At 45.3% G+C, this 14,176-nt stretch overlaps 1 protein-coding gene across 1 annotated transcript in view; it reads right to left on the minus strand.

Annotated features, from left to right (window-relative positions):
- Positions 1–2,413: 2,413 nt before the first annotated feature.
- The window catches only part of SLC12A2 (solute carrier family 12 member 2), a 97,666-nt gene continuing 85,903 nt past the window's right edge, over positions 2,414–14,176 (minus strand). The window contains 7 exon segments of the mRNA XM_062189231.1: positions 2,414–5,134; positions 6,235–6,302; positions 6,496–6,631; positions 7,878–7,964; positions 10,717–10,828; positions 11,765–11,887; positions 13,208–13,255. Coding sequence (XP_062045215.1) covers positions 4,999–5,134; positions 6,235–6,302; positions 6,496–6,631; positions 7,878–7,964; positions 10,717–10,828; positions 11,765–11,887; positions 13,208–13,255 — 710 coding nt within the window. The 3' untranslated portion in view covers positions 2,414–4,998.

Raw genomic sequence — 14,176 nt, forward strand, 5'->3', positions numbered from 1 at the left:
TTAATTCATAGTTGACATTAGGGGAGTTGGAAATCCACAGATGTCATGAAACAAAGGACAAAAAAACCCTAGCAGGTTGAGATGTAGCATGTGTGGAGGGTGGAGATGAGGCGGCAGGAAAAGCTTCAAGTCCTGCAGCTGCTTCTGACGCACGTTAACTTTTGAGAAGCACTGTTCAAGTCCTAATACACCTGGTGATTCCTTGCCATCAATTTTCCAAAAAAAATTGAAGCATGAAATTTATACCAACCATGCTCGGCTCACAGGTGTGTGGAAAGCAAGCAAAGGATTCTTAGTGATAGATAAGGCATTCAGGTAATTTAAGGCTTTTCTAAGTGCTGGGTAGGGGGGAGGGCCAGAATTGTGGTGTAGCAGGTAAAGCCACCACCTGAAGCACCGGCATCCCATATGGGCGCCGGTTCGAGTCCCGGCTGCTCCACTTCCGATCCAGCTCTCTGCTATGGTCTGGGAAAGACAGGTAACAGAGGGACAGGCACGCACATGTTCCCTAAAACAGTGTCCAACTCTTACTTGGCTAACACAACTCAATTGTGGACCCGTCAAGGGCATCAAATGGGCCTACGTTCTTACTGCCACTATTGAGTAGCCCCCGTGAGGTGCCCACCACACCCACAAACCCCGGCTGTGGCCACTGCCCGCAGATTCTATAAAGGTCAGTGAGGATTCGGTTCCTTAGGTGTTCGTGTTTAACCATGGGGAGAAACAAAACCTGGCGATTTAGTAAGTAGTGTTTCCTGCTGAGTTCTCTAGGGCCTGCAGCTTCTTCACCCAGTTAAACTGCGTCTATTTCCTCCGACCCTCTTGGTGTGCGTAAAGCGTGAGGTGCATTTTTTACCTTTTGATCCTCATGACTGAACAGCACGATCTGCTGCCTCAAAAATGACCCGAGCAGACACAAGGCTCGCTTGTCCCCAGCAGATGCCTTCAGCAAGACCCAGTGCGCACACCAGCCCTGTCCCTCGGAGTGCCTGATGGTATCCTGGGAACAGCAGGACCAAATGGCCAATCGCACTTCCTTGTTTGTCATGAGCACGGTAGGCAGGACTGCCGTCCTGGTCCTGTGATGGGTTTCTCCCTGCTCTCTGCGTGTGAGCTGTTATTCCGATTCCCCAAAGTTCCACTTGAAAGATCTCCCCCAACCCGGGCATTCCTCTCCTGGAGCCCCTCTGCTGACTGCCTTGGCAGGCTTCCTGGTTGCAGTAAATGGTGTTTTGCGCATGCACACTCTCTCTCTCTCTCTCTCTATCTCTCACACACACACATGTTCACATTCCTGTTGAGAGAAGTGTTGGATGGTCTGACATGAGCAGATGCCACGCTCACGTTTGCCTAGGCGCTTTCGGCTTCCCAAAGGGTCATCTGCCTGAACAGCAGCTTGAGAAGCAGCAGGTGCACATTTCACAGTGGACATCTGCACCGGGCAGCCTGCACTCGATCCTGATTCTGCATGTGGTTTGCACGATGCAAGTACACGCTTCCTGAGCACCCAGGGGTGAGTAGTTTGGAAATCCAGCCACCTAACTGAAGGATCGGGCCCCTGGTAGTGCACTAACCGAGAAATTCTAGGAGAGCAAAGACCTGGGCTGCACGCCAACGGCCACCTTTGGTTTAACCACAAGCGGTTGGCCGAGTCCCTGAACTGCCCGTGGTGGCATTCTCCAGCGTAGAGGGAGTCTGCTGGCTGTCCTGCCCGGCTGACACAGCTACACAGGGTTCAGATGCAAACCTGAAAATGGCCTGTCAATCTGTTGAACAGCGTCACCAGAAGCCTTAGGAAGAAACAGAGGACTACGAATCCCTGTTAAACTTCTGGTTTCCTCATTCATGAAAGAGAAATTGAGCCCTAAAGACAAAGCAGAAATAGAAAGCAAAATCATCTGGTGGAAAATCCTAGGGAGTTGCACCTTGTAAGGGTCAGTATCCATGGTGGTTATTCCAGAAGCTTCGAGTTATGTGAAACCGTCCCCTCAGTCTTCAGCAGAACTCAGTATGCAGGGAGAAGGCACACGCTGGGGTTGGCAGGGTGGCGCAGCAGGTTAAGTTGCCACCCGCAAGGCTGGCACTTCCTGCATGTTGGGGTTCGAGCCCAGCCATTCTTCTAATCCGGCTCCCTGCTAAGGTGCCTGGGAAGTGGTGAATGGTGGCTTAAGTGCCCGAGTCCCTGCGACCGATCTTGCTTTGGCCCGGCCCAGCCCTGGCTGTCCCAGTCATCTGAGGAATCAACCAGTAGATGGAGGATCCCCACTGCCTCCCACCCCTCTTTGTTGCTCTTTCAAATTAAATGTTTAAAGGGAAAGAAAAGGTGAGACACTAATGAAGTCAGTCACTTCCACGGGGTAACATCAGAAGTTGATGCAGACTGGTGAAGCAGATGCAACAGAAGAGTGAGACATAAACTGATTTTAATGAATCCACTTCCTTTATTGCAGTAAGCTCTGTACAAAGCAGCAACTGCAATACTCCAGGTTAAAACATTAGAAAAGCATTTGTGACAGTTATGGTACAGTATTATCAAAATATTCCATTTCAAACTTAATAGGTAATCATCCACCAGAGCTCACATCTTTAAGTTATTTCCATAGTTTTAAAAAAGTCAGAAAGCATATAAAAAGAATGTAAAAGGAAACCTAAAATACAAACGAAATAATGTAACAAATAAATATCTGATTTAATTAACTGTTAATCAGCTTAATGCCACCATTCTCTCTAAAGCCACGGAATTCTTAGACTTGTAGGGATAACGAACCGCCAATGCCACTGCCTAATTATTTCCAAGTTCTCACCAATGATTATGACTAAAAAAGGCATTAAAATAATCAAAATTCAGCATAAATAAAATGAAATAGAATAGCTTCAAACTTCTAGCTTCTGAAAGGATTACTGAAGCGTCTCAGCACTACAGCAACGTTGAAATTCTGATGTGGCGACGAGCGTTCAGTGGAAGAAGGGCTGCCTTTTGTACGTGAAAGCTCCGTACATTATTTCACAGACACTATCACCCTCCCCACCTTAGCATATTTAATAGATTTTATGTACTTTATACAGACATGTATGATGCATTGACATTTGGTTCCTGCAGTACAGGGGACAATGCTTTCCTGAATGGGAAAAATCTGACAAACAGAAAAAGAAAGAAGTGTACCTACGCGCATTTCAAATAGCAGCACTCGGTCCGTGCCCCACCATCCACTGTGGAACTCACACACGGCATTGCTCACTGAATGATGTGACGTGTGGCATGTCTGCTGTCCCACCCGGAACACTGCAAATATGCAATCAAAGGACAACGCCGTGAGCCTAATGTAGCAAAGATCTTTAGGATTACTTGGTTTTCTTAATATCCTGAATTCAGGTTATCAGACCTCCCATATATGCGGCAAAAATACCGCAGCCTGGAAAATAAAATTGCTGTTAAGATTCATGAAAACCCGCACAATTCTCCAAGACTGAAACACTGTTACTCAGGACCCAAGTCGAGCATCCTCTCAATTGTTTCTCTTTTCTGACTGGGTACCCGGTGTGACGTGAGAATGCCCCGCACATGATCTCCTTGGCCCCCACGGCCTCTCTGTCAGTCTGTTTTAGTTTGTTCCCAAAACAGTGACACAGTGAAATGAATCTTGCTCACCGGCAAGAGACATTTCATTGTATATACACATACGCCTGTGTGTGTGCACACACAGCGACACAGACACAGTCTGATGTATAGACATGAATCCCTTGAAATGTTTTTTAGGAAATCCTTCCTTGGGTAAAAACAAAAGTTCACATTAATAACTGTATATAAAGCTTCTAGTAGCAGTACAGATGCACTGTCAAAAATGTACTAGTAGACAATGATGTCAAAACAGACATATCAAAAGCACAAACTGGCAGTTTTTCTTAACACAAGAGTTTTTGAAGTATTCAGAATGGATTAGATTTTAATGTTCAGAATAATCTGTTCAAACCTGAGTATATTAAGACTAAGCGTACTTGACGAATGAATGAATGAAGCCTAAAGACATTTCACTAAGAAACCAGTGGTCCTTTTAACCATTTGGTGAAACATCATTTTAATGGTGTAAAAAGGATGGTACAGTATAGTGAAATTTGTAGTGTTCATTAAATGTCATTGCTTTGTCTCAGTTTCCTCCAGAAAAATGTTAGCATTTCTTCAGAAAAGTCCCTCAGATTTGAGTGGAATTCCCAGGACAGATGTCTCCTCAATCCAATTACACATGCGCTGGAAGGTCTGTGTCCCAGCTCTGACCTAGGGTTTCTCAGCGTCGTATGCAGGACTAGATTCCTCTTCCACCTTCTCTAAGGGTTCAAGAAGTCAAAGACAGAACAGCCAATCAGGGATTTAAAGGATTGGGGCCTTTTCTGCTAACTCTGAATTTACTTAGGCAAACCGGTTTAACCCTGGGGTCAACTTTTTGGTTACTGTTCCCCCATTTTTCATGACCTGCCCTAATTCTCACCTTGACTGTCTAAGAGATACTTTTACACAAGTAGTAGAAAACATACAGTACTCAACACTAACTGGGCAATGAAGATTGGAAGCAGTGTCCCATGACGATGGCAGAGACTGGAAATAAAATAGTGGAAGGCAAAGTCTGACATTCTATAAATTTATAAAAGAGCATATGTGGATGAAATTTGGTTAATTTCAGAAGGCACCTCAAGGCTAAAGGCTTTTTGTATTCCTTTCATCAATCCAAAAATAACACACTTTATTGCTATTCAAGTAGCAAAGGAAAACTTGACTGTTGTGAACTTGAGCCCAAGAAGAAGGAATCACCATTCATTCAGATTGACATATGGAAGTGACCAGAACCGAAGTCTCCATCCACTCGTCGATGGAGCCACTTTCCTGTGTGCTTTCAAAGTAATGAAACAGGGAAAGAAAAGTCACAGCTGGTCACTGTGATGGTAACGTGTCACTTCACTGGGCGCGCCAGGACCACGGTGCAGGCCGTCCGCTGTACGGAACACTTAGGAGTAGAAGGTGAGGACACTCTGATGATTGCCACGGACGAGGAGGGTGGGCGGCAGGTCCTTAGACAGGGCTTCCAACCAGGCCATGTAGAGAGCGCTGGACACGGCACCTTTGCGTGCAACTGGGAGACTCCTGGTAGGGAAAGAAAAGGCAAACGGAGTGATGCATAAATGTAAAAAAAGTCCGAGTAACGCTAACTATTCATTACGCACTGTGTACAGAACGGCAAGTCCTATATATTTTCCAGTTTCAGCAAAAGCAAATAAAAACTTACACCAGTTGTAAGATGTCTGGTCTCTAACACTGAATCTCCAAGTTCGCCATTTTCAGAAAGGAAGGAATGTACACACGGTCGCTGTATGCACAGCTAATGGAAACAAACCTGAGACACAGACTCTCCACCTGCAGGTGGTGGACTGTAAAGGGAGCTTGCTGAGGTTTTACATTTCGGTGTCTACCATCACAACCATTTGATCGCCAGCAGCAAAACCTATTAAAGTAATCTCTTTTTTTTTTTTTTAAACAATTTGGTTATTTGAAAGGCAGAGTGCAAGCTTCTGTTTGCTGGTTTACTCCCCAAAATGGCCACAATGACCAGAGCTGGGCTGATCTGAAGTCAGGAGCCAGGAGCTTCCTCCAGGCCACAGCTTTTCTTGCAATGCCCCAGTGCTGGCACAGACTATGGTTATGCTGTGGTGATCTAAAAACCACTGGATTTCAGAAAAGTTAGAAGGATGAAATTAAGAAATGCCTGAAATGTGTTCTCCGTAAGGTTTAGGCTAAAACTTTATATTCAAAAGTTTCTTTCTGGAGCCGGCGCTGTGGTGCAGCAGGTTAACGCCCTGGCCTGAAGCGCCGGCATCCCATATGGGCGCTGGTTCGAGTCCCGGCTGCTCCTCTTCCGATCCAGCTCGCTGCTATGGCCTGGGAAAGCAGTAGAGGATGGCCCAAGTCCTTGGGCCCCTGCCCCCGCGTGGGAGACCCGGAGGAAGCTCCTGGCTTCGGATTGGCGCAGCTCCGGCCGTTGCGGCCGATTGGCGGGTGAACCAGCAGGTGGGAGACCTCTCTCTCTGCCTCTCCTCTCCAACTCTGACTCGCAAATCCATCAATCAATCTTAAAGTTTTTTCCTTATAACCTCTGTCAATACACGTGGATATGTACAGGTGATAAAATCCACAGTACACGGTACCACCTGCCCAGCCCAGGGAGTCCTCCTGGAGACAGTACTCACATGACAATGATGTTAGCTGTGCTCGAGTGTTCCTTTAATAGCTCATTCAACCGGATCTGCCGGTATGTCTGAAATGAACAGGGCAAAGTCACTCAGGGTCATTCACACAATACACAGGTGCTCATCCTTATCCATCCACATAGGAATAAACCTCACTCATCTCACAGCAAACGGCACTTCTTGATACTTCTATCTTAAGTATTTTTTTTTTCAATCACAATGAAGACTAAGAAAACAAAGCAGATGAGAAAGAAAGAATACCTTAGTCTTATAAAGTTCAAGTTCATTATCTGTTATTCGCCAGGGTTCATCTTCTTTCATCTTATCTGCAATATCTTGTTCTTTATCATCTTCATGAAGTCTGTATGGCTCAATCATCTCATCAAAAGCTACAATACTTAAAAGAACAAATAGTAATCAGTAACAGGGAGACAGGAAGATCTAACTTAGGCAATTGAGAAAATACCAATTTAGTCACTCAAGCTGATCAGAAATTTAGCATGACCAACATGAATAAAATTGCAGGTTTAACTGCTAAAGCTGGTCTCCTTCCTCCCGGGCTCATATTGCTCACCCTAGATAAATGGTATCACACTATTTTGCTCAAAATACCCAAGAGTGTTTCCAGTTCACATGCCAGTGAATAAAAATAATCTAAGAAAATACACCCAAACATTCTGAAGTCAAAGGAAGGCAGACACTAGAAGTTCAAGGTGATGCAGACTGAGTTTCCAGATCCCGAGATACTTGTAAGACAACAGGAATGGCATGCTAAGCAACAAGGCGTGTGAAGAACATGACATCTAGTAGACAGCTTCGGTGTAGTTTGGATTCACAATCTTTCCCAATTACAACCTTAAAAGATGCACCTTATAGAACTACGTGATAGTTAATAAAATAAACATACACATCCTTGTCATACCTGCTACTTTGTCCAGGTAGGATATGCTAAGACTCTGCACTTAGGAGCATGCTGTAGGCAAATTCTTAGATTCGTTCTATTGCTAAAATAGAACAAACAGCCGACTGGAAAGGACAAGTGTAATGGTGGGAAGGGTGTGTGGAAATCAGTAAAGAACTACCTTGCACCTCCACGGCCTTGGTCATTTTCAGACGTTATAGAGCAAGTGGCCACTGGTCTCTATGAAAATGCTTTAGAGTTTACTCTGCCACAAGCATGTGAACTCTCCATGCTAGATCAAAAAAGCAACCGAGTTTCCGGGGAGTACAGTGTAGGGACAGAGGAGGAAAAGCTGGCCACGAAGTTAGGAGTTAAATAAGTTAGAGTGAAATAAGGCAGTAAGTTCTGGTAACCTACTGCAAAGTAGGGTGACTATAGATAAAATACATTAAAAAAAAAAAACTAGAACAAAGGACTTGAAATATATTAATGATAAGAAGTGAAATGTTACAGGAGGGAAATGTTAACACTGTCTGCACATACAGTATACATAGATGCAGAGAGAGATCACATGGTACCCAATAAATGTCCAACGTTGGCAGACACAAATAACATGTAAACGTGACTTCACGTGCAACTCAGCAGTAAAAACACAAGCCCAGGCAATCAGTTCAAGCTGATTTAGCGCAGCAGGCCTTACGCAAAAGGACCAGACATCTGTTCAGGTCACCAAAAAACTTACTTTTCTTTCTTTGGTTTGGTATTGATGTCTCCTAGGACCATGATATCGGAGAAGTCAATCCGGAACTTGCTGAGCAAAGTAGCCATCCTAGAACAAAGACGAATGCCCCTGAGCTACACGAAGCTCGCACGTGAGTGTTTTTCTTCTATACAGGGCTGAAACCGTGTGTTTCAGGAAACGCCGATCACGTGTTAAATAGTCTCCACTTGAAATTACAAAGTACAATTCACAATTTCCTGCTGTTAGATTTTTTTTTTTCCAAGACCTACTCATTGGGGGAGGCTGGCATAGCAGTAAAGCAGCCACCCGTGATACCAGCATTCTACATGGGCACCCGTTTATGTCCCGGTTTGCTCCACTTCTGATCCGGCTCCCTGCTAACGGCCTGGGAAAGCAGCAGAGATGGCCCAAATGCTTCGGACCCCGCACCCACTTGGGAGACTGAAAGAAACTCCTGGTTTCTGTCTGGCCCAACCCTGACCGCTGAGGCCATCTGGGACCTGCAGGAGCAGATGGAAGATCTGTTTTTTACTTTAAGATTTATTTCATTTCAAACATACAATATGACTGCTTAATGGGTTACAGAGAGCTTCCATCTGCTGGTTCAATCCCTAGGTAACTGCAATGGGCAGGCCAAAGCCAGGAGCTTCATCCAAGTCTCCCATGTGGGTGGCAGGGCCCTCCTGCACGTGGGCCATCTTCAGTAGCTTCCCCAGGCCATTAGCAGGGAGTTGGATCTGAAGTGGAGCAGCAGGGACAGAACAGGTACCCATATAATAGGATACTGATGTCAGCTTCACGAACAACACGGGCCCGGAGTTTCTTTGAACTACTTCTTTGTCTTTTCTGTTCACTTAGTATTAGATACTATCATCGAATTTGTATTATTTTTTAAAAGGTCTTCCTTTTCCATTGGTTCACCCCCCTCCCCAAATGGCTGCTACAGCCGGCGCGCTGCGCCGATCCGAAGCCAGGAGCCAGGGGCTTCCTCCTGGTCTCCCAAGCACTTGGGCCATCCTCCACTGCACTCCTGGGCCACAGCAGAGAGCTGGACTGGAAGAGGGGCAGCCCGGACTAGAACGCGGCGCCCATATGGGATGCCGGCATGGCAGGCGGAGGATTAACCAAGTGAGCCACGACGCTGGCCCCCGACAATCATTGAATTTGAATGACTTTTTTTTTTAAGGCAACTTTTAGTCAAACTACAGGGATAATTATACGGACTCCAATAAAAACTAATGAATAGAATTTGGTTTGAGGGAGCCCCTTATCTGCTGGTTCATGGTTTATTCCCCGACTGCCCACTACAATGGTAGCTGGGCCGGTCTCCAGTGTGGGAAACGAGTAACTTGACCCCATGAACCATCACTGCTGCCTGTCAGCCTATGACGTAGCATGAGGCTGGACCCCAGTGCCAGGAGGCACAAAAACTCAGCCACCCTGCTAGGGGACATGGACATCCTAACTGCGAAGCCAGACACCCGTCTTGACTTATTTTTGAACAGTTTTTCGATCAAAGAATGCTCTCTGAAGGCCTACCACTGCTGCTGGCATAAGTTAACAGCACTTGGGGGGGAGTGCAGCAGGGGACTGGGAAAGGCATGGCCAAGCAGGATGGGGAAGCCTGACTTCTCGGGGAACAGGTTCCTTCCTGGAGGTGTGGCGCACCACCAGAGAAGCCATGACCCAAACAAGATAGGAGATGCTAGAAAACAGATGAGCTACAGCTTTAATTAACTGCTCCACAGCGCAACGTCCTGCCTGCTTTGTTACTTGGAATGAATGTGAGTACCCACTGCACAACATGCTGGCCGTCACAAGGACCCACAGAACTCAGATTCGATACAAGCCAAAAGGTGTTGAGCGGTGTCGAGCATACAGTGCTTCAGGAATGAAAAAGAAGTTGCGAAGCAGGGCAGTGGGCGAAGTACAACCAGCGATGGTTTTACGGAGAACTCAGTGGGGTTCAAGGAGAACAGGACTGAGCAGCAACGAGGGGAGGCAAGGGAGGAGCGATCAGAAAAGCTGCCACTTGTGATGCCCACACCATGTATGACTGCCACTTGTCCTCCAACCCTCCGCCCCCAACCCCGTGCACTTGCAAAAGCAGCAGAGAGGGCCCTCAAGTACTTGGACCCCTGCCCTCCATGTGGGAGACGTAGTTGGAGGTCCAGGCTCCTGGCTTCAGCCTGCCCATTGCAGGCATCTGGGAGAGAATCTCCCCTTCTCTTTCTAACTTGGCCGTTCAAATAAACAACATCTTAAAAATACATCGGCAGAGGAGTAAAAACCAAAAATCCTAGCCTGTGTAGGGCAAGTGCAGAAGTGCAAACTGAGAAGAGGGCAGGTTTCATGCCTGCCCCATAAAGGAGGTAACAGAGAAGCTGTGACAGAGGCTGTGGAGTCGGGAATCTCATGGTAAAACCTCTGCCTTCCCCAGCGACACGCAGAGCTCCGTGCACAGCACATATAGAAAAGGTCAAAGAGGAGACAAGCGGGAAGGAGGCACCAAGATGAGAACCACAGGCAGAGCAGGGGTGGCATTCCCCGTGTCGACAAAGTGTACTCTGTTTATGAACGTGCTGTTGTGTACTTCCCCCCTATGCAAAGTCCCGATTGCTTAACGAAGACCTAGAACGCCAGGATGTGAGCTACCTACAACTTAAACATGCAGACTCAATGAGGGAGATGGAGGGTTCAGTGAGCATTCTTAGTGTCCGTATGCAACAGAGCAACACAAATGACATTTTCTCTAGGGACTAATCTTTACCCTATCCCATCTATGCTGTGATAATACAGTGCTACTATGTTAATGACTTTCAGTTGTAAATCAACTTACGCTCTCCGGTCATGGTCTATTCTGTTTATCTTCCCACCAATGAATACTCTGATCTTACAGTCTTTCCACTTTTTCTTGGTAGTCAGAAGGTAAGGTATCAGTAAGGTCAAACCTGGATTGTAAAAACACAACAAATCATTCACTAGCCGCCAACTTCCCCATCAAGAATTTATGATTCAATTTAGTCTCTAGAAACAGGCTTATTACATCAACTTCATTGAGAATAAAATTCTTTATGTCCTCCTTTGATAATTCAGTCAAAATGCCATTAGGCAGCATGAGAAAGGCAGTCAGATGGAAGAATACCTGGCACTGCATAGAGACTGAGAAAGAACTACAGAAAGGGGGACGGGGAATACTCACTGGTGGTAGGAATCAGTGAGCGCACACAGAAAACAGGAAGCATCTTCCAAAAGTTCATGGAAAATGTAGATGAAAAAAGTGTACATGAATTTCAAAATGTTTCACACCAAGATCAACCGTTAATTCCGTTTTTCCACAAACTTTTCGAGGCAGCTTCACAATAAGAGAGCTCTTCCTTAAAGTAAGAGGCAAAGTACGAAAGCGGGAAAGGAGGGGGTTGGAAAGGCATTATGTCCACAGTTCCCAAGTAAGCTGCATAAACCCGATGGGAAACACCATCCTCGAAGGTCAACAGTTCACACCTGACAGGACACCACCACCTGTCACACCTGGCGCGGCGCAACCAGCGCTGCGGTCGTCCTGCCCAAAATAGGTAACCTGAAATGACGAAGGTACGGCAAGCAGCACTCCCAGCGGAGTGCTACCCTGCAAAGTGGGCTGCAGTATTAAAACAGCGTTCATTAAGGTCATCGGCCTCCCGGAAGTAAGTGGAGAACTTCCCCACTGAAGACGGCAGAAGCAGCAGGACAACTCCATGTTACGTCTGACTTTGCAGTCAACCCTTTTTGTTCTGAGAATGCTGGCAAAACTGAATGGATTTTGGGGACAGAGCAGGCAAGCCAGCTCTTAGGACTGCTCTCACAACTTCAAGTGTAAAATTACTAACATACAGGAACAGCCTTACCTCCATCGTCAAAAAGCCACCAGACATCAATAGTGTTCTTGCCTTGTTTTTTCTGAAACTGCGTACTAGCTTCAAGCAGCTTCTGGTCAGCAACACTGAGGGGCACAGTGGGGCCTCTGGAGTCTGAAGGGTTCGGCAGGACAGAAAGGAGACGAGGTATTAAAATCCCTGCACTGATTCTGACAGTTTCCTAACCTTTGTATCCTCAAATATACATAGCGTGTCGACAGGTAACTATGGCATTCACCATAAACCTTTAGGACTTTGTAATGTAAATATACTTTGAAAATGGCTACATAGGAATACCTAATAAACACATCCGAATTACCTTGCCTATTTTCTAATATTTTGAAGCATTCTGATTGATTGCTATTTAGGATTCTTTTCCATTCAATCAAAAAATCATTACTAAGGCCTACACTTCTGACTGTTTTTCTAAAACGTTTTTGGCTACCTGCACAAATGAAGTGTATGTGTTCTGTGAAAATATTTCTTCTGTACTGATTTCTCGATTTGAAACTCAAAAGTCCTTTAAAAACAGAAGTTGGTTACAGCCATTTGACAGATGGGCAGTGAAGACATACCGACACAGTCTCACAATTGTCACAGGGAAACCACAGTCTGCGGGAAAAAGCCCCTCCTCGTTCCCTCCGTTTTGTCCCCTCAACGCGTGATGCTCCATTCTAAGGCTGTCACTACCGCATCTTTCTCGGAACCACGGAAAGATGGTGGAGCTGCAGGGAAGGGCACCCATCTGCCGCAGGCTTACGAGGACAAGACAAGCGCGTTCCCATTTCTATTTTCAGGGGCAAAACAGCATCGATGTGCACAAGCAGAGAACTGTCATGGAACTCCTGCGTCGGAATTTTTAAACAGAGATCCACAAGGGGCAATGTCCCTTCTGCAGAAGGTGTGCCATTCACTTCTCATGCTGCCATGAGGTATGCACACATGACAAATGGTTTGCACGATGAAATATGGCTACCAAACCACACTGCTCCGAAACTCTCACCTCTATCTCCTTCTCATAAAATTCATGTACGTTGACATGACTTTGTATCTCCCAAACGCAGCACGACTGTGAGAAATAGTGCAATTTTTGAAATGAAAAAATACATTAGTATCAAAACTGAGGACTCGGCTGGGTATAACTGTTGGTAAAGGATGCAAGTGACACTGGAAATGAGCCTCGTGCAGTGCCCTGCCTTACCCTCTAAACCATGCAGTTCGTCTTTGTGAAAAACTCAATATTGTCAGGATTTACAAGAAGTCTTTAGTTGGGCTAATGGTCATTTTTTAAATCTGCATTTAAAAGGTAACTGTAACATCTCCTCACCATGGAATTAGAAATCAAGGTTAAAAAAATGCAAAATAATAAGGTTGGGGTTAAAGAATTAACAGTATGAAAAAAGAGATCAAAATAAAATGATGAAAAATGCCTGCCTTTTTTCAACAGTGGTTGAGTTGGAGTCTTGCCATCCTCTTCCTCATCTAGATTATGTTTAAGAAACACAAAATATAAGTTAATCGCTTTTATATTACTAAAGTAATGAAAATGTAAATAAAGTACATTTATAAACAAAACAATATGAGGCAACAGTCCATGAAAAGTAGTCAAGACTGAAGATGAATATTTTCTACACTGAGTGTTCAACACTTTCAGAAGCAAATGTATTTTACAATCAACACTACATTGTGACTGATTAAAACTTAGACCCCCATTGTATTCTTAATTATCAAATAAAGAAAGAAATTTTGGAAACTTCAATGCCCCTTCATCTGATTGTAGGCATGAAACAGATTGTAGAGTAGAAATACGCTACTAAAACCCGCTGCTGCAGACAACCTGTACATTTTAAGCATGCTCCTGCCTCACTAGGCAAAGGACTGAAAAGGAATTTTAGAAACAGTAGGTACTCGGGGATCTGTAAAAATGGTCACTTGAACTTCTAACAAATTTGATGAGCCACAGAAGTCTCCTGTGTGTTAAAAACGCTGAGACACAGGAGTACCTGTCTTCTAGGAGGTCCATACATGTCTGCATGCGTGTATCCACATAGCCACTCTTTCACATTTAAGTATCTAAGTATTTTCCTGAGCCTGGCAGTGTGCCTCATCTCCCTCTGTTTCCTAAGAAACCTGAAATACTTGCTTGTTGAAGGCATGCAAACCCCAGACTTGAAACAGGAAGGATAGAGCACACTGCAGTGCGCTCTTGAGCTCAACTTCCAAGATTCCAATATTGCCTCCTCCCCTTTCACCAGCTGTGTGAGCATGAGTCAGTCATCAGTTACGGCCTCACTTTTCTTCCTGGAAGAAGGGTTCACAGCCCCTGCCTCTAAGGTTGTTACACTGCAGCCATTAGGGCCCTGAGCTGAGCAGCTGGTACACAGTATGTTCTCTAGGGGTAGA

The sequence above is a fragment of the Lepus europaeus genome, chromosome 4, assembly GCF_033115175.1.
Source record: "Lepus europaeus isolate LE1 chromosome 4, mLepTim1.pri, whole genome shotgun sequence".
NCBI lineage: Eukaryota > Metazoa > Chordata > Mammalia > Lagomorpha > Leporidae > Lepus > Lepus europaeus.